At 37.3% G+C, this 21,122-nt stretch overlaps 1 protein-coding gene across 11 annotated transcripts in view; it reads right to left on the reverse strand.

Moving 5' to 3' along the window:
* The window catches only part of STAU2 (staufen double-stranded RNA binding protein 2), a 305,943-nt gene that overhangs the window by 185,802 nt on the left and 99,019 nt on the right, over positions 1-21,122 (reverse strand). For all 11 annotated transcript variants that reach the window (XM_032421648.1, XM_032421649.1, XM_032421652.1 and 8 more), the window contains 2 exons: positions 1,401-1,560; positions 11-118 (listed from right to left, as the gene is read on the reverse strand). In XM_032421648.1, the coding sequence (XP_032277539.1) occupies positions 11-118; positions 1,401-1,560 (268 nt within the window). The remainder of the gene's footprint in view (positions 1-10; positions 119-1,400; positions 1,561-21,122) is intronic.

Genomic DNA, 21,122 nt, shown 5'->3' on the forward strand with positions numbered 1-21,122 from the left:
GAGCACATACCTCAAAACTGACAGGCATATTTCGCTTCAGAGCAATTTCAAACACTAAGCTGATCTCAGATTTATTCGCATCTTTGTCATCATCCATTTCTTTTCCTGATTCGCCATTCTAAATCACAAAAAATAGGATGACGATGAGTCTTCACTTTGTAACAAACTGTACATATATTCTACAATCAAGAGGGCCTATTTAAAATACAGTAAGAAACAAGAAACCAGAGACTGTACCTTGTGGATTCCTATATAACCACAGGAGTTGTGGGCTTTGCTGCGAGGCATTTTGTGATTTAATTTGTAGGGTTTTTTTTTTTTGCTCAAAGCGTAAGAATAAATGCTGAGTGTGGAAATCTTTTACTCAACCATATACTAATTTGAGTTTATTCTATGTCCCCAGACTCAATTCTCTTTAGAGATGTCTATCCCACACCCACCCACACACACACACACACACAACACTTTCCCTGATATTCTAATATGCTGTTTAATCTTCTGTAAAGACTAAACTATAGAAAGCTTGTAAGATGCAAATCAGGGTTCTGGAGCTCTGTCTCTGGCTTTGGCACCAATTTAGTTATTCACTTCTTTAACACATACTTCTGAAGAGATTCATATATGTTGAACACAGGGTATTAGAGATAAAAAGATCAAGAGACAGTATTCCTACTGCCAAGAAACTTATGACTTAGTGTGAAAACAGATAAGCAAACAGATAAGAATCATAATGAAAGTGTACAAGGAGAAAAATACCTAAGTCAGCCATTAACTAAGATGAATCTCAGACGGGGAGGACAAGAGGTTTGAGAGCACGGGAAATGTAGGAGTTGGACAGAACAGTTTGCAATAACTAAGTGGAGAACTCAATAAGGAGGTGACTTATAAGACATGTCTGAGCCAGAGATACTATTTTGAAATCAACAGAGAAGGCAGCCGAAGCCATGGGAAATGGGTGCAATTACTCAAGATCAGCTGATATCCTGGTCTATAAAATAAAGTAGGACTGAAAAAAGTCCACGAAAATCTCTTCCACTTTTAACTCCTTGATTCTAAATGAACACAATGTAATCTCTGTTCAATAAACACAGCATTAAATGAAAGGTAAATGAATGCTATTTCTCATCCTTGCTCACATCCTCAAGTCCTGTGCTGCCTGAGAAGTAAACTCCATAGGTGAACCAAAGTCCTCAAAGGTAAGGTCATCCTAGCAGGAACACATGAGTCTAGTACAGTAGACAGGTGATCTGAGAAGCAAATCATAGCAGGTCACCACTCTAATATTCTTTCCTATCAGAAGAGATTACCTCTTTTATTTATAGAAATGCATTTATTTGTCTTGTCAATAATCTCACTGGGGAACTATAAGGAAGAGACTGTCACAGGTAGCAGTAACATACCTGAGGTGATTTTTCTGGAATAGGTTCATTCTGTAGTGCTTGAAGGGCTTTCATTGCAGCATTGTGTCTAGCAGCTTGTCGAGTCTTTCCTTCCCCAAAAAATTCATTATTTCCTACAGTCAGCTGAACATAAAAGATCTTGGGCATTGGGCAATGATACCTAAAATAAAAAAATAAAAAATATTAATGGTAGTCCAATACAACCATTCTGTAATCATGAGTAACATTTGTTTTCTTGAAAATGATAGCAACCATATAATGTACTATACTCTCTTATTCACCCCAATCAAGTATTAACCTCACGAATATATTTATAAACAATAAAATATGAGTCAATATAGCTACAAATCTATTTCTCCATGAAAAGCATATTATAGAAAACATGACCCCAATCAAGTATTAACTTCATGAATGTATTTATAAACAATAAAATATGAGTCAATACAACTATAGATCTATTTCTCTATGAAAAGCATATTATAGAAAAAATATTAAACATAATATGGTAAAAATTATTCAATTATATCACGGAAAACTTTTAGTAAGAAGTTTTCAGTCAGATTTTGACAGATGTGAGCCGAATGGTCTGGTGCTGAAGGGAGCCACAACAGATGCAGGAGACAGGCAAGCCCATTTAGGGGACAGCATGCAGAGGACGGTGACTTCAGCAGAAGACAGTTATGGCTAGACATGGGGGAGGCAGAGAGATGGAGCTACTACTCCATTCCAAAGGAATAAGTACTTTGCCAAGTAATAAGATCAGACTGAACATAAGAAAGAATGGGGAGGTAAGCCAATTCTTGAGCAGATAAGCAATATTATAATAAAATATACTTAAAGAGAAAATTTTTAGCAGGTTTGTGTTTAACTACTGAAGCAAGGAGTCACAATTAGAAAATAGTGATGCAAATATGAGGGGATAACAGGGTTGAATGAAGAACAAACTAGAAGAAATGAAGAAGAAATAATTAAGAGGATATGCAATGAAATTGATTAATTCAACAATTATTTATGGAGGATATTCTTTATGAAGAGGGAATATGACAATGAACAAAAACACATTGTACTGGGCAAGACAGATAATAAATAAGGTAATATGCAGAATATCTAGTATGTTAGAGATCTAAGTTAAAGAGAAAAAGGAAAGGTCAGACGTGTCAGGGAGGTGGGTTTTAGACAGGGTGACCAGGGAGGGTCTCACTGAAAAGATGACAATTGTGTAAAGACCTAAAATAAGTGAGGGAGAAAGCCACCCGGATATCTGGAACAGTGCACTTGAGGCAGAGAAAAATAGCAAGTGCAAAGGCCCTGGGGCAGCAGTGTGCCAAGCATGTTCAAGTGATTCAGAAGATGCCTATCTGGCTATAGTGGAGGGATGCGGAAAGAAAAGTTAAGAAATGAAAAGAAGTAGCCAGATTCCATAGGGCCTTACCTAGAAATTATTGTAAGGTTTTGACTTTTATTCTGAGTGAAATGGCCAGCCACTAGAAGGTTTGGAAGAGAGCGACATATCTGACTTGCATTTTGGAAGATCACCTGACTATTATGTTGAGAACAGACTGTAGGCAAATGATAATGGAAGCAAGGAGATCTATCAAGAGACTACTACAAAAATACAGGAGAAAAGCAACAGGGGCCTGAACTAAGGTGGCAGCAATGCAAGTAATGAGAAGCAGCTGGATTCTGAATGAATTTCAAAAGTAGAGCTGATAGGGGGTGTCTGGGTGGCTCAGTCAATTGAGCATCTGACTCTTCATTTCAACTCAGGTCATGATCTCAGGGTCATGGGATTGAGCCCTGCACTGGGCTCTGTGCTCAGCAGGGAGTCTGAGATTCTCTCACTCCCTCTCCCTCTGCCCCTGCCTGCCCTGGTGCACATGCACTCTCTCTCTCAATAAATAAAATCTTTAAACAAACAAACAAAAAAATACTAATAATAAGTAGAGCTGATAGGGTTTACCCAAGGATTAGTTATGGAACATGAAAGAGGAGTCAAGGATGATCCCAAGGTTTCTGAGCTGAACAAGTGGAAGACAGAGTACCCATACAGTGAATTGGTGAAGACTGCATGCAGAAGGATTTATTTGTTGGGCATGCGTATCAACAGCTCTCGTGTGGAAATGTTAAATTATTCAGCCTGTTTAGACATCCAAGTGGAGATGTCAAGTGAATAGTCAGATTTCTGAGTCTGGACTCCAGGAAAGAGGTCCAAAGTAAATATAAAATTTGGGAATCATATATATATATACATATATATACTATATATACCATATATAAATACCATATATATATATATGGTATTTAAAGCCGCAAGACAGGGGTGCCTGGGTGGCTCAGTAGGTTAAGCGTCTGCCTTTGGCTCAGGTCATGATCCCAGGGTTCCAAGATCAAGTCCCACATCAGCCTCCTTGCAGTGGGGAGTCTGCTTCTCCCTGTGCACCCCCCCCCCCCGTGCTTGTTCTCGCTCTCTCTCTCAAAAATAAATAAAATCTTTAAAGCCGCAAGACAGTGAGAACTCTGTGGGAAGGAGCAACAGGAGAAAAACCAGGCAAGCACAGTGTCCTTCCTGAAAGCCAAATGGGAAAAAAAATCTATCTTGGAGGAGAGAGGGGTCAACTATGTCAAATTATACTCACAGGTCAAGGAAAATGATGACCGAGAACTAAGACCACTGAATTGGGCAATTTAACAAAACTGAAAAGGAATGATTTTGATGCAATGGTGGATATACAATGTAATGCCAAAAATTAAGTTAAAATAACGCCAGTGCTGAAAAATGTCTGTTCCAAGCAAAGAGAAGTCCAATTGAAGTCCTACTGAGTTCTGGATGATTACTGAACAGCCGAAGAGCAGTGTTCCATATTCCCTGAGATAAACTGGACAGAGCCCATTGTGTACGAATTCACCAGGCAGATGGGAGTAATCAGGGAAGGTTTACAGAAGGTAAAGGACTAGAAAGGTACACCAGCACTGAAGATACAGATTTGGGAGGCAGTAATTGAAACCATGTGAGTGGATAAGCACCTGGAAAGGGTAAGTGTAAAGGAACCAAAAAAGAGAGCCTAAGGCTGGGATCTGATTGAGGCCCATGATCAAAAGGCAGGGGAAATAATAGACGGCAGTGAAGGAGATGAAAGAGGGTCAGAGTTAGAAAAGAGATTACCGCACAATGTCAGGGAAATCAACAGTGTCAAACGTCGTGGAGAAATCCAGAGTATGAAAAAAAAGAAACAGTCGCTGTTTTAAATTCTTAGAGTCAATTTTCTTGGCCCACAGTTTTCTATTACTTTAAGATAAAGCATTTTAAGTGTGTTTTTATTATGTCATAGGTTCTCATTTTTAATTGGCAAATATAAAAAAGTTAAAGGAAGAAAAAACCACTTATGGTAAAAGACTTTTAATATGCAAAGACTAAAAAGCATTAAAAACCACAATCTGTTTTGCTCTTTGATTACAATAAGTAGTACACTGAGGTGCACAATTTCCTACTGCATTCCTGAAGTGCACTTTCCTATTATTTTAGATCCCCTTTAATGCAGATATCCTAACAGACCAATACATTAAATGCAGGTTATCTTCATATTGTATAACACAAAATTCAGTATTCCACCTACACAGAACTCCGTGCATATTTTTAACTCGTTCCACTATAAAACTTTAAAACAGACAACCTGAAATCAGAAATTTACTCCTGTACTAAGATCTTATATGGCAAGCTTTCACCATAGAGCAAATGTTTACAATTAATTATACACTTCTGAAAACAGAGGTCCACAACTGGAATGCTAACAGACCTTTAACTACAGGAGAGGGAGTGGGCGCCACTGTAATCGCTAAGGCCTGCTGACAATTACAAAACTCATTTCGGTTTGCCACAGAGACAAACAAAATTTCTGTTCATTATGACTTTACTGGAATATGATGTCATAACACATAACCATACTGAAACAATCTGATTTTCTGACCAAAATATTAATTGCACACTAAAGAGCCCTTGGGGCCTCTTCCTTTTTGGCCATCAAACACGGCTCTATATATGTATATGTGGATACATATGTATATGTGCATTATACTGTACAACTATCAGAGGAAAAATTAGGTTTGTTGTCTTTTAACAGAAAAAGTAAACTATTCTAGCACTAACAACAGGAAATACCAAGACCAAATGCCTGACTTGTTTCGATCGCATTTCATTCCATCCTCTAACTTAACAATGGTTCTTAATATTCTACCCCCTGTGGTTTGATCACCTTATATATCATATCTCCTCATATCATCACAACAATTAAGATTAGCCAGAGTACCCTCAATAATGGCACCCAGACTCAATTATAGGAGAGGTGATGCAGAAAGTCTCTTTGTATGTTAGGTCCTGGTCTCTAAATATTTGTTTCCTTTGCTAAAGAAACACTCAAAGTTTATTAACTTTGAAGGTTGATGTGTTCTAAAGAGAAGTTCTTTTCTGTAATTTATTTCAAACATTAAGCTCATTTTTGGTAAAGTACTTTTTTTTTTTATATTATGTTCATCACCATACATTACATCATTAGTTTTTGATGTAGTGTTCCATGATTCACTGTTTGCGTATAACACCCAGTGCTCCACGCAGTACGTGCCCTCTTTAATACCCATCACCGGGCTAACCCATCCTCCCACAACCCTCCCCTCTAGAACCCTCAGTTTGTTTCTCAGAGTCCACAGTCTCTCATGGTTCGTCTCCCCCTCTGATTTACCCCCCTTCATTCTTCCCCTCCTGCTATCTTCTTCTTCTTCTTTTTTTTTAACATATAGTGTATTATTTGTTTTAGAGGTACAGGTCTGTGATTCATCAGTCTTACACAATTCACAGCGTTCACCATAGCATGTACCCTCCCCAATGTCTATCACCCAGCCACCCCATCCCTCCCACCCCCCACCACTCCAGCAACCCTCAGTTTGTTTCCTGAGATTAGGAAAAAGTACTTTTAACAAGTGATATACATATTTCTAAAAATTAGCAGATATTGACCTAATCTTACATTGCTATTCTTGAATGATTTTTCTCAATGAGAATTTTGTGGTCAATGTTTACATTCCCATAGTGATTACTGTTAAAAGATGGGCCATGAAAACTAATCCATCCAGGCTATTAAAGTTTCAGGTTCAAGGGCTTCTACCCACAGTCTCCAAAATGTATTTTGCGAAGTGCGATCCCATCATCAGAATTATCCTCAGTGCTTGTTAAAAATGTACATTCCTGTGCTCCACCCCTGATCTGCTGAATCAGGCTCTGGGGACAGAACAAGAACCTTCACTCTAATAAGATTCCCTGGGGAGTCTTTCATACTAAAAGTCTGAGAACCACTGCTCCGTGGTATCACTATAGCCCACAATACAGCTTATGTGATTTGAGATGACTTCAAGCTCCACGTAAGCAAGGGACCACATACATTCCTAGAGCACCATGGTTAGGTTTCCTAGCTCTCTCTCATTTAACCTCACAGTAGCCAGGAGAGACAGATGTCCCCATGGTCACCGTGAGAGGTAACAAATGTCCCCAACATAATGGTGAGGAGTCAAACTGAAGTCTATCTAACTTCAGAGTTCAGGAAGCTCTTAAGTCGTTTCCTTTATCCTCTTCTATTTTTGTGTTTCCATTTGTTTATTAAATGGGCTACGTCCCTGGTAGGCTAGAGAACCTAATCCAAGAGTTCTTTCTAAACCGAAGGTCCACTGATAGACTTCAGAGGCTTTTACTTAATAGCTGCTGAAACAAAGAGAACTCTATAATGAAATCCTATGTTTTTATGGTATGTCAAGTCAAGCAGGATCAAAAAAGAGACACAAGTGAGTAACTTACCAAGGGTGAAAAGTCAGAATAATGGGCATCGTGTGTCACACTGCTAATAGTCTAAATTTTATAAAGGCTGCTTGTAAGGCCTTGTCCCCTCCCATGCCTCTTTGCCTTCTGTCCACTGGAAGTCTTACAAAGATAAACAAATAAAATTTCAAATAAAATAAAATAAAATCTTCCCTTTCTTTAGATCCCCAAAAAAGTCTTTAGATTTGGCCTATCTTCAAGACATCACAAGTCAACACAACAAAAAAGAAAAGATGTATATTTGGTTCCTTTGAATTAACACTTGACATTCCTTATACAGTCTTGCTTTGATTTTTGAGTTAAGGGAAGATTTTACATTCTTTTTTTTTTTTTTTTTTAAAGATTTTATTTATTTATTTGAGAGAGCGAGAATGAGAGAGAGCATATGAGAAGGAGGAGGGTCAGAGGGAGAAGCAGACCCCCTGCTGAGCAGGGAGCCCGATGTGGGACTCGATCCCGGGACTCCAGGATCATGACCTGAGCCGAAGGCAGTCGCTTAACCAACTGAGCCACCCAGGCGCCCAGATTTTACATTCTTATATAAGTATTCTTATAAGAATATACATAGTCTTATACTTCTACTTGATTGTCGGTTATAACAAGTTTCCATACCATCTATCCTTGCCATCCACCCTAAAGTTACTTCATTAATGCCCTCTTTGTAGCCTCCTTTTGTATAAGTCTGAACAACTAAAAGCCACGTGTCCTCCCTACCATCTGGTGACTGCCTTATTCTCTAACATCTCCACTTTCCTAAGTATCATTTTTACAAGGTGAGAAAGACATATTCCAAATAACATGAGAACTTTTAAAAACTGAAAAACAATTGCCTCATTTTATTTGATAGCATTATTCATAAATCTCAACCCAGCTTAAGCATTCATATCTCCTCTACAGGTTTATGTCCTAAAATATATGAACAAATTATCTTCTCATCTAATAAGGACAGACTTTGGATTTCTGTGTTTATTTCTAACATTGACTGAAAACAGAAATGTCACTTAATCTTTCTATCTCAGTTTACTTATCTGTAAAATATTTGCAGAATCTATGTTTAAAGACCTCTCAAGGCCAAAACTTAGAATTCAAATGACATGTTGGTTATTTTGACTCTTTGTACACATTTTGGCACTGCTAAGCATTCTTTTTACTTGCTATAGAAAAATAACAGGTTTTATCATAAAGCTATAAAATAGTCCTTGGCACACTTTCAAGCTTGTATGTATATAAAATGTCTAGATAGGAGAGGGTTCTTTCTCTGCACATCTATAAATTTTGGAAATATATCTTTTATGGGATCTAAATGTTAAGTCTTAAGGAATTTCAAAAATTAGGACCTATTAAAAAAGATTCACAGGGCAGCTGAAAATAAGCTTTAAAGAGGGTAAGGATAGTCTATTCTATTTGTAGAATTATTATAATTGTGTTTAAAATGTCCAGGGGAAAATACAAAAAGATATGTACTAGAAACTAGGATAGGATGCTTTGAAGTGACAGAATTATAAATGATGATCTCTTCCATAATTTCAAATTTTTAAAAATAATGGTTGTACTGGAGTAGAAAGAAAGAAAGGAAGAAAGAAACTGAAATAAGTCTAGTCCCCATCCAAATAATGGTAAATCTGTGTTCCAAATGTAAATTTGATAAATTAGTAGAATGGCCTGTGGAACACAATATAATCCACAAAAGTAAATAATCTGTACTATTGTCACTGATACTAGTACCACGATAAGACTATGGAAAGCATAGCATGCTATCAAAGAGCCCGTGTTTTTTAAATACACAATCACCACTCTCAATCCTATACTTCGATCCAGCATAAACCTATCCTTTCCCCTTTCCTAAATGGGTATCTAGATAAATCATCATCACCATCATCAACATCAGCATTATGATGATTACAACAAAAACATACAAAGCACTCACTATGTGTCAAGCACTCTTCCAAGCACTGTGCATACTAATCTCAGTCACCATAACAAGCCCAACTCCATTTTACACATAAGGAAATGAGAAAGAGGTATTTAACTTGCCCAAGGCCACCCCTCCTTGAGCTAACATTTAAACCCAAGCAGTCTCACTCCAGAGCTCATGATCTTAACCTCTACAGTATGCTGTCTGTGGATGAAATAGATAAATGAGCACCATAAACTGCAGAAGTACTAACTATAAACTATGGAAAGGTCACACCAGGCTTGGCATTTAAAGCAATTTAAGTCAAACTAGACATAAGAAACCAATGGTCACAGGCGCCTGGGTGGCTCAGTCGGTTAAGTGTCTGCCTTTGGCTCAGGTCATGATCCCGGGATCTCGGGATCGAGTCCCACATTGGGCTCCCTGCTCAGCAGGGTGTATGCTTCTCCTTCTGCCCTTCACCTCGCTCGTGCTCTCTCTCTCAAATAAATAAATAAAAAATATTAAAAAAAAAAAAAGAAACCAATGGTCACACTGATTACCAAAGAGAATTCTTGGGGGCACTGTAAGTCCAGGAGACCATGCTGGCTACAGTCTTACTCCTCTCTCTCATTCTTTGTCTCCTCTCGTAACCTTTCTGAAGCCCGTGCCTAAATGTCGATGTTCCGTTACGGGATTGCAGACCAAAAGCACAATGACATACAACTTCACACCCAGTAGGATGGCCATAGTCAGGCAGCCACTGTGGGAAACAGTCTGGCAGTTCCTTAAAACATTAAACAGAATTACCATTGGACCCAGCAGTCCCATTCCTAGATATATATATAAACCAAAGAGAAATTTTAAAAAGGCACTGAGGAGTGCCTGGGTGGCTCAGTGGGTTAAGCGTCTGACTCTTGATTTCAGCTCAGGTCATGATCTCAGGGTCCTGAGATCAGGCCCCACATCAGGCTCTACGCTGAGCATGGAGCCTGCTTGAGATTCTCTCTCTCTCCCCCCATGCGCCTCCCCTCCCTGGCTCTCTCTCTCTCAAAACAGCAACAACAGCAAAAACAAAACAAAACAAAAAACCCCAACCAAAAAAAAAAATTTTTTTTAAAAGGGCACTAAAATGAGAATGTGTACACAAATGTTCACAGCATTACCCATAATAGACAAAAAGTGGAAATAAACCAAAGGTCCTAAAATGGAGTACTGTGTAACCATACATAGCAATGAAGTACTGATACCTGGTATAATGTGGATGAACTTGGAAAACATTATGCTAAGTGAAAGCCAGACATAAAAGGCTACATATTGTATAATTCCATTTAGATGAAATGTCCAGAATAGGCAAATCCACAGAGACAAAAGTAGATTAGTGGTTGCCAGGGGCTGGGAAGAGAGAAAATGAAGAGTAACTGTTAATGGTATGAGGTTTCTTTTAGGGGTGATGAAATGTTCTGGAATTAGATAGTGGTGATCATTGTACAACAATATGAATGTAGTAATTCACGGCATACAGAATTGTACACTTCAAAATAGTAAAAATGGTAAATTTTATGTTATTGTGAATTTGGCCTCAATAAAAAAAAATGCTGATCCTCCCTAGGGTTCAATCTTCTCATAGACAAAACAGTCTTCCTAGGTGATCTCACATATTCCTATTTACATTTTTGGCAAACTCCCAGAAATCAGCCTATCCAGTGGGGGCAGGGCAGGGGCAAGGGAACAAGAAGCATCCCTCCCTTTTGCACTCTTGGAAATTAATGAGCTGGTCTTCTTCTGCCCTTGTTTGAGTGCCAGGGGGTATGTGAATTAAATTAATTCAATGAATATTTATTAAGGGACTGATTCATGCCATGGACTATTTTAGTCCCTTGGGATGGTGGACTGCCCTCAGGACACAATCAATCAATGAATAAAAGAGTTTCAACTGGTAAGATGGGTTAGAAGAAAAGTAAAGCAGAGTAAGAGAAGAGAGTAAGAAGAGATCCTTTAGGAAGTGATGTTTGAATAAAGAGGTGAATGGAGTGAGAATTCCAGGCATAGAGGGAAAAAAAATGTTCCAAGCATATGCGACAGCAAGTGCCAAGGCCCTGCAGAGATAGCATACAGCCATTTTTTAAAAACAGCAAGTGTTCGGGCGCCTGGGTGGCTCAGTTGGTTAAGCGACTGCCTTCGGCTCAGGTCATGATCCTGGAGTCCCTGGATCGAGTCCCACATCGGGCTCCCTGCTCGGCAGGGAGTCTGCTTCTCCCTCTGACCCTCCCCCCTCTCATGTACTCGCTCTCTCTCATTCTCTCTCTCTCAAATAAATAAATAAAATCTTTAAAAAAAAAAAAAAAAAAACAGCAAGTATTCTTGTATCTGGAAAGCAGTGAGTCAAGAGGTGAGTGGTAGGAAACTAGGTCTGAGAAGTAGCCAGGCAGCAGATCAGAATTCAATTCCATATGTGGTTGAAGCCATGAGAGGGTTTTAATCAGGGCAGTGACACGGTCTGACATATTAAATAAGTTTCTCACTGCTGTTTGCCCAAAGAGGCAAGAAGAGAGCAGGTGGCAGGTCACCACATAGTCGAGGTAACTCATCTCTGAACACAGGAGGCTGAACTGCCTAGGAGAATACGGTAGGACTGCAGAAAGCCCACTTAAGGACTACAGGCACTATTTCAAGATGGGCCCAGTCAGCACAGTTATATCTTTCTGTAGCTTCCTGGGTACAACTGCAGAGTCAGAGGAGTTGAACTTAACCAGTTAGTTTTAACAAGCACTGTTCAAGCTGGGAGGAACTAGAGAACACAGGAATTAAGTGACAAGAGACCAGTGAGAAATGAGTGAGAAACTCCAGTGAAACACAGCCCCTTGGACTCTGCAGTAGTAAAGGCTGCAACCACCCTGGAGGTTCTGCTCAATGTTTTCCTGAAGCACAGGTAACAGAGGATACCCCCTATTTCCTGCCGTCCCCCTAGGTGGATGGCATGTAGCAGAGCCAGCAAGACATGCCTCCCGGTGGTGGCTGACAAGCACGGCAGTTTTGAAAGTGCTTCTACTTGGTAACTGTACAGAAGGGTTCTTGGCAGGGCAACCTGGTGGGGGGGCTCTCCTTCCAGAGCATGCTGCCACTGTGTCCGCCTGGCTACCGCAGCGCACCATCTGACACAGGTAAATAACTGCCACCACAGTCAGCGATGTGGGAGCTAACAGTAAGTTAGGGGTGACGGCACGAGAACGGGGCTGGGTTCCTCAGGGCAGCACTTCTCAAATGCAGGTCCCCCACAAAAAGCATCAGGGTCCTGCTGGTGGGATCTGGAACACTGTTAAAATCCAGACTCAAGACTGACCAGACTCTTTGGGTGGAGCACAGGAGTCTACATTCTTACCAAACAGCCTCAGTGATTTTTATGCATGCTGAAGACCCTGGGTCTTCTTCCCTTCCCTTGTTTGTGAATACGAAAGCTTTGAGTCCTGCATACTAATTTTGTACTCATCTCCCTTACTAACTTCTCTTGTCGCCTCCAGTAGGTTTTTAGTTGATTCTCTTGCAACTTTCCAAGTAAACAATTATATTTGTTCCACAAAAAAAGGTAATATTTCGTATTTCTTTCCAAACATTATTCTTTTTTTCCCTCTAATTGCATTGAGCCAAACCTCTAAAAGAAAACTAAATAGCAGTTGATAATGAATGCTCCTGTCTTGTTTCTCACTTTATGGGAAACGTGGCTAGTATGTCCTCATTAAGCATAATGCTGGCTACTGGGTTGGGTTGGGTTGGGATAGGAGGGGAGTATGTGTGTCAGAGAGAGAGGATGAGTGTGCATCAACAGAGTATATAGTTTACTATATTAAAGAAGTATTCAATTCATAATATATTGGGTTTTCAAAGTCAAGAATTAATTTTTAAATATCTTTTCAGCATCTGAGTAGTTAACAATTTTTACTTTTCATCTCTTAATAAGGTGTTTTTTATTAACTTATTTTCTAAAAGTGAAACAATTTTGCATTCCTGGAATAAATCCCACTTGGTTAAGCTGGTTCTTCTTTCAATGAATTGCCAAATTCTGTTTGCCAATATTCCAGTTAGATTTTTCCATTGATATTTTATAAATAATACTGATCTGAAGCTCTAGTCTTTCTTGTTTTTTTTTTTTAAACTGGCATTGTTGGGCTAGACAGTAAGACTAGTTTTGATTGCCCAAAATAATGTGTTTCCTATTTTTTAAGGGTTCAATAAAATTTCTCTGTGATACCTTCTAGGCCAAGTGCTTTTCTCCAGGGTGGTAGGGGGAGCTAATGGTAACTAGCTATATGACTACTTGTCCTTTTAGTTCTACAACAATGGATCTTTTTTGGTAGTTTATATTTTCCTACAAAATCACCCAGTTTGCCCAGGTTCTGAAATAGTTTTCCATGAGTTGAACAAAGTAGTCCTTTATGAGAATTTTCATTTCCTGTGCATCAGACCTCTCCCATCATCAGACTATATTTTGCATATTTGTGCTTTGCATTCACATTTGCTTACTTTGATTAGATTACATATTTAAGTATTTTATTGGTTTTTCCTAAGTACAAGATACTGGATTCTGTATATTTTTTCTATTTTTCTTCTGTTTTCTAATTAAGCTATTTCTGCATTCATTTTCCTCCTTCAGACTTATTTTGTTCCTTCTCTAACTTCTTGTGTTGGATAAATAATTAATTTTCATGGTATCTATTAATATAAATATAATATTACTAAATTGACTTTACCTTCTCACAGGCTTTGTTTGTATTATAATGTCTTCAAGAGAAAAATATACTATACAGTGTTTCCTAATTGTTTTTGGTAACAAAACCTCCTGATTAGTGAACGATCATGTGTATTCTATGAAACACACCTTGGGATATGCTGTTCTAGGCATCATGCCTTAGTTAAGAGTCTATATTCTACAGGTTACTTGCTTAATCTATTAGAAGCTTTTTATCTTGAATGTAATAAAGATAACTTAGCATTTTAAAAAAATACAATTAAAAATGTTTGTCAAGTACTTTTTATAAACTTGGAGTAAATAAGCACTAAGAGAGGGTGTGAATAGAGGAAAAGATTTTTAGATTTACAGTAAGATCAATTGGATTTAAGTTCCAACTACTAGATCTATAAGCACTTCGGGTAAGAGGACTTAGTTCTCGAAGACTCATCAGTGATATGAAAGATTTTTGTCTGTAACAACTTTCTCAATCTTATTCAAGTGGCAAAGCTGGAAAGAAATTACTGTATTTTTCATGAAATAGCATAATATATGTGTATTTTCAAATAGAAATATATGTGTGTGCATTTGAAGTGCACTCTACACTTCAAAAACATTAGTAAAATGTTTTAAGGAATGTAATTTTAAGTTTTTAATATGTATTCACTAAATACATGCTAGTAGTCTAATGGAAGATTTTTAAATTTAAGAAAATTATGGGTGTGGGGTGTCAAAAGATAAAAAAAATTTTTGAGAAAATTATAGAAAATATGGCTTATTTTTTCTTTAACTTGTAAGAAGATTCTCATTATTCAATTCCATCAACACATCATCTTTGGTTAAGGGCTGTCTGAGAATGTTCTGTAAAAAACTGGAGAGAATCACCCAAGTCCTTTCAACAACAAAATGGTTCCTGAAATTGGTTCTAGAAAATATTTTAAATGCTCTGTTTCCTCATTAACTTAAGCTCAAAAGTATATGCCTTTGAGAAGTTTAAATTAAAAAAAAAAATACATACATATCAGATTGTATTTTTAGAAGAAGTTTCACAGCCTTTTTGGATAAATTAATTTTGTAATGTCTATAATAAGAGATTCCAGTGGATGATGGTGTAGAATCTTCCAAGAGGTTTAGAAATTGTTTGCTTTGTTACAATGTCCAGCCCAGACATCTATTCCAGTGCCTTTGCTGATCAGAATTCACTATCAACTTTGGATGCTTGCCCACTTCAAATACTCCCAAAAGTAAGGAGACATTACATCAGCGGTACTGCAGAAAGATTAATGTGCTTTGTTTGGAGATGTAAATGGTAATTATACTTATTGCATATTTCTTGTATTTAGCCTTTTTTTACCTGAATCTAAGTGAATTTAGTTGTACATTTACATATAGTTTAATAACAATAATGTGTAGTTAACAGATATTCATTGGAAGGAATATAAAAAACTTAACTTGGCATTTTCCCAGCTAATTGTTTTTACAGCTTGACTTCACTTATGCATTAGCTACATTCATAAAAAGGTTTACATAAAGCAAATATTTTCATACTAAATCCCATTTTCCCACTGTTGCCCAATACTAAATCTTGAGTTGGATTTCTGTAAGAAAATGTTGGCTCTGACACATCATAAAAATTATAATTAAACATCTAAACATGTATGCCAAGGAATAGATACATTTAATCAACTATTTTATAAAATACATTTTATCTTCTCACCTGCAATAAAAATTAAACAAATGGATAACTATTTGTTTCATATTCCCACAATCATTTTTTAAAAATGCAGAATTTGGGGTGACTTCCACAGAAGCTGAAAGTGGAAGTATAATTTATTAGCTGGAATTGCCACATGGAAATATGCTGTCAGACAGATTCAAGCAATACAAGTAGTATCACATTATTGATAATAATCTTTTAAGGATCTTAAAAATATCTTCTGCTCTTGGTAACACACTTTTGACATTTTATTATAATCCATACCAGATGATTCATTGGAATTATACAGATCATTTGGAGCCAATACCATCGTCTGACTCAAAACTGCTTTTCAAAGAAATGGGAAAAAGGACCTGATCAACTACCCGGATCCTTTTGCAGTATAAAAAGTAACTTTTGCTAAAACAAAAAAGTACCTGGGACTTTTAGAAAACTCTTCTACTTTTAACTACTATTACTTTGAGGTAATGCTAAGTAATTTAAAGTAATTTAAATTATTTTTTTCTGCACAAATCCTCTGGGGAATACTACACGGATTGCAATTACCTATGCTCTCCTTTTCCTGTACTACTCAAATAATCTAGGTATGCTTTTCATCAATAAGTTAGTGTGAATTGTGTCTTATTCCAGGATGACACTAAGCTGAAGACATCAAAACTTCTTTATTTTTGCCTCAGGCAAAATACCTGTACCTGACACAGCAACAAGTAAGACAATACTGGTAAAAATATGACAATGATATGCAGTCTGACTACCATACATGGAAATACGTTGAGTAATATTTAGTATGAAAGGCTAACAGTTCTAAACTCTGATTATGATTCCTATTAACAATATGAATAATGGATGCCTGGGTGGCTCAGTCGGTTAAGCATCCAACTCTTGATTTCGGCTCAGGTCATGATCTCAGGGTAGTTGAGATCCAGCCCTGTGCTGGGCTCTGTGCTCAGCGTAGGGTCTGCTTGAGATTCTCTCTCTCCCTCTCCCTCTGCCCCTCCGCCCACTTGCAGGCACGCTCTTGCTCTCTCTCTCAAATAAATAAAATCTAAAAAAAAAAAACAAAACAACAATTTGAATAAGAGAATGCATTTTAGTCATACTGCAAATTCTTTTCCGTGAGCAAAACAGTTTTTAAGGAGATTCTTAAATGAGTCTGCCATGGTATCTTAATATTCCCAAAGAGCAGATGTTTACATGAGCTAGCAAAGTATAGCAGAAAAAGCATTAACTTTGAAAACATATAATCTTGGGTTGTAGGGCCAGCTCAGTCCTTCACTGGCCATGTAAACCCGGACAAATTACACACTGTGTCAGGTCATAATAGGAAACTGTTAATTGTTTGCCTTCCTTCTTCCTTGGCAACTAATCCATCATCCTTCTTAAACATCCCCCAATGTTTCTATGATGCCTGAGCACCTCTTGTGCTTTTTGTTATTCCCTGTTAATACCCAAGGGGCTTTGCCATCAGCTCCTCAAATCTAGGGACCATGACACTAGCTCCACAGTATTATGTCTGCCTAGGGGAGGACCAGGAAAGAGCTGCAGTTATGCTAGGAGATCTCTAGCCTTTCAATTCCCATGCTTGGTGGCATTCCCCATCAGTGCTCATACCACCCCAGGGAGACCACCACTTCATGCTCTCTAGGAAAACTAACATTTGGTTCATCAATCATTCAAGAAGCCAATGCACTTTAAAATATGAGGCACGGTTCAGAAGATACATTGATAAGTTCAGGTATTACGAAAATCAGTAAAAACCAACTAAATAAACCTTCAGATAAATTTAATGCAAAAATAATGAATAATGTTAGTTTAACTATAATTTTTTAAATTCTCTTTGTCTTATGTCTTAAAAGACATTTATATACATGTTTGGGGTTATGTTCCATCTCTGAGGACTATTTTATGACCTGCCAGTCAACCACAGTGTAGGAGTCTAGTAACTCTTTTATCTTTGAAGAAGTGCATCTTGACCAGAGAATGTGAGAATGTCAACAAATAATAAGGAAATAAAGAAAGCAAGTGGGTCATGGTTGTGCTAACTGAAGCCAAGAAAAAGCCAGGGAAATTAATGAATAATAACTTCCCAGGAAACACAAACTGAGAAGAGCAGTAGGCCATGATAAGAATAATACCTGAGATAATTATATAGTCTAAAACTGCCTAAGATTCTAAACCTGACCCAAAGGTAAAAGAGAATAGGTAAACAGTTGAAGTTACTCATTTTCATCTCAATGAGAAGAGAGATGAGAAAAAGAGAGAAAAGTTACGCAAGCAAACAAGGGTGAAAAATACTTGATAATATTAGGCATGATATTAAGATTACTCTATTATATTACATTAGACTATTGAAACTCAACATACAGAACTTATTTGGATTTAAGAAAATATCAGACAAAAAATAGTTTTATTTTTGTTTTAAAATGGGGTATGTAACACTACATCAAAAACTAATGATGTAATGTATGGTGATTAACATAACATAATAAAATTAAAAATAAATAAATAAATACAATGGGGTATGTAGACAACCAGTAAGTTCAATACAGTAAAAAATCTCTTGCTGCCATTACTGATTTGGGGAAAGCCTTCCATATATTCTTAATAGGACAGGATGTCAAGCAAAATCAAAAAGTCATTCAAACCTAGTGTGTATAAGGTTCCAAAAGTATGTGAGGCAGCAACAGAGAATTCTGAAAATTTGAGACCCACATGGGAGTAAAGTAAGAATGCATCTTGAGCAAATTTTACTTATTATTCTTTTTGTTATTCTCCTGAAAAAGTCATGCAAGAGAACCAAAGAAAAGTCTTGCAAATAAGACTCTACAACCTTATATGAAGAGGATGACACTTCTTTTAGACAAGGAGAAATCTGCAATGTAATCTGAGATTGTAAGACTCTGAGAATGCCAAAGCAGGACAGTGATCAAGACTGACAGGAACAGGACCATGGTAATCTCTCAGGAAGCAAAATCACCCCATACGTGCATAAGAAATTCTGGTTAGAAACTGAACACTTTAGTGCTGGTGAACTTATGATGAAGTCAACTAGATGAAGAGCTAAACTTATAATCTTAGTTGTCTTTTGACTCTTGTTATATCAAAATGTAATTCTAATAAAATCAAAATAAGTATATTCTTTTACTTCCCAAGTTTAAGAAGGACAGGACTCCCCTGCAAATGTCTGTGAACCCTGTATTAGACCATATAATTTCTTTAATAAAGCAAATAGTTTAGAGTAAATGATTGACATACTATTCTGGGAGCAGTGTTCTAGGAAGGCTATAAAGGGACTGATTTCTGCTCATACACATGGAAAAAGGGAGTCTTATTCACTATAGTCCTCCTGTCTTGTAACTGGCATTGTAATTAGCACTTAAAGAGTCCAATAATGGCTGTGAACTGAGGGAGTAATCATAGCTAACTTTTAACTTACTCTATACGCCAACATTGCACAGACAGCAACTCTAATAATCCTAAGTGGTAAGTACTATTATTATTTCTATTTTATAGCTGAGGAAACTGAAGAACAGAAAGGTTAAGCAACTTGGTTCAGGTGGAACCAGGTTTCAAACAAAGGTAGACTGACTACCACTAAACTATTATTACTATAGTCCTCTCAATGTGAGAATGAATGATTAGGAGGGAGAAAATTAGACCAACAAGGGCCAGGCTCTTAGCTTGTGGGAATAAAGTAAATCAGGCCCCACAACAAGGTGAGTTCAAAATAAAAGGATGGGGGGATGGGCAAAATGGGTGGAAAAAAGAGCCAACTTTAAATTCTTTGTAACTCTGCTTCAAGTTTAGCAATGTCTGTGAAAAGATAAATTTGATGTGTAAGTCATTTTTATACAATTAAGGAAATACATAACTATTAAAGTATAAAAATCCAGGTATGTATATTACTTTTGGGATACACTGCTATAAATGTTAGCTATTTCATGTTAAAAAGTTGGGAAAATGCTTGGTACATAAACACATAGTGTTAGTTCATAAAAAAAATTAAAAGTAAAAAACAGATGTATGTGGGATCTGACTGAGGGTGCTAGGAGTGGGTGAATCTAGTTATGATGGTTGCTCCAAGGACTTTTTAACATTTGGAGTGATCAATGACCTTGAGGCAGCTGCATGTTATACTGAGGACAAGTTAGATCTGTAGTTTTCACCCCTGGCTACACACTGCAATCAGCTGACTTGTACAAATCAGTAAGAAAAAGACGATTAAATCAATAGAAAAATAAGTAAAGGTTATAAACTCACAACTCACAGAAAAAAAAACTACTTTTACACATATGAGAAGATGCTCAACTTCATTCATAAAGAAATACAAATTAAAATGCCAAAAAGGTGTCATTTTTTCACCTAATTTTGTTGCCAAAAAAACCCCAAAAGATTTAAAATAGCTTCATCTCTAGTCTGGATTATCGTAATGACCTCCTAACGGTTCTCTTAGTCGCCAAAGTGAGCCTTTCAAAATATAAGCCAGATCATGTCTCTATTTTGCTCAAAACTCTGAAAGCCTTCTACATCTCATCCAGAGATAAAAGACGACATCCTTACAATGGCCTAATACAGCTTTACATAGGTCTGGCTCCAAACCGTATCACTGACTTCAATCATGCCACTCAACACTTTACTTATTACTCCATTCCAAACACACTGGCCTCCTTCCTGCTTCTCAAACTCACCAGACATGTTTCCACTTACGGCCTTCACTGTGGCTGATCTCTTACTTCTCCCCCAGACATCCTCAAAGCTCACTTGCTCTCTTCCATAGAGTCTTTGCTCACCTACTCAGTAAGATCTCTCTACTTAAAACTGCAATCTTCATCCCTTTATTATGCTCTACTTTTCCATTTGTCCACAGCACTTCTTACTTTTGAATCTACTATAAAACATATTTGTTATATTTATTTTTTATTCTACATATCTTCCAACTAGAATGTAAGCTTCATCAAGGCAGAAATGTCTGTTTTATTTATTAACGTATACAAAGTACCTGTAAGAATGTCTCACACATGGCTAAAATGTATATGCAAAGATACATACCACAACATTGTTACAGAAAAGCATTTGAAACAACTAAATGTCTGTGAATACAGAATTGGTTAAATAAATTATAGAACAGCCACACAGTGGAATATTAAACAGTTCTTAAAATAAAGTAAGCAGCTGTCCTGTTTTCAGTATGGCCAAGTAAGCTCTAATCGGACCATTCTTTGTAGGAAACTATAAATTCTCAACAAAATATAAAAAAACAACAATCTGAAGGCACTGAAGAGTGAACAAAAATGGCAGATATTGGGCGGTAGTTAACATTGGAAAAAGGAACTGCACAAAATGAGTTTCTTTCTTTCTTTCTTTCTTTCTCTCTCTCTCTCTCTCTCTCTTTTCTTTAACAGCTCAAACTTGAGGGCAGGTTCCAGTCTATTCCATGTGGAGCAGCTAAAATGCCAACAGAAAACAGTCTTACTAGCTTGAAGGCCCAGAGAAGGGTTCAGAGCAACCAAGGTCAGTGGAAAACG

Source organism: Phoca vitulina, unplaced genomic scaffold (genome assembly GCF_004348235.1).
Source record: "Phoca vitulina isolate PV1807 unplaced genomic scaffold, GSC_HSeal_1.0 scaffold25, whole genome shotgun sequence".
NCBI lineage: Eukaryota > Metazoa > Chordata > Mammalia > Carnivora > Phocidae > Phoca > Phoca vitulina.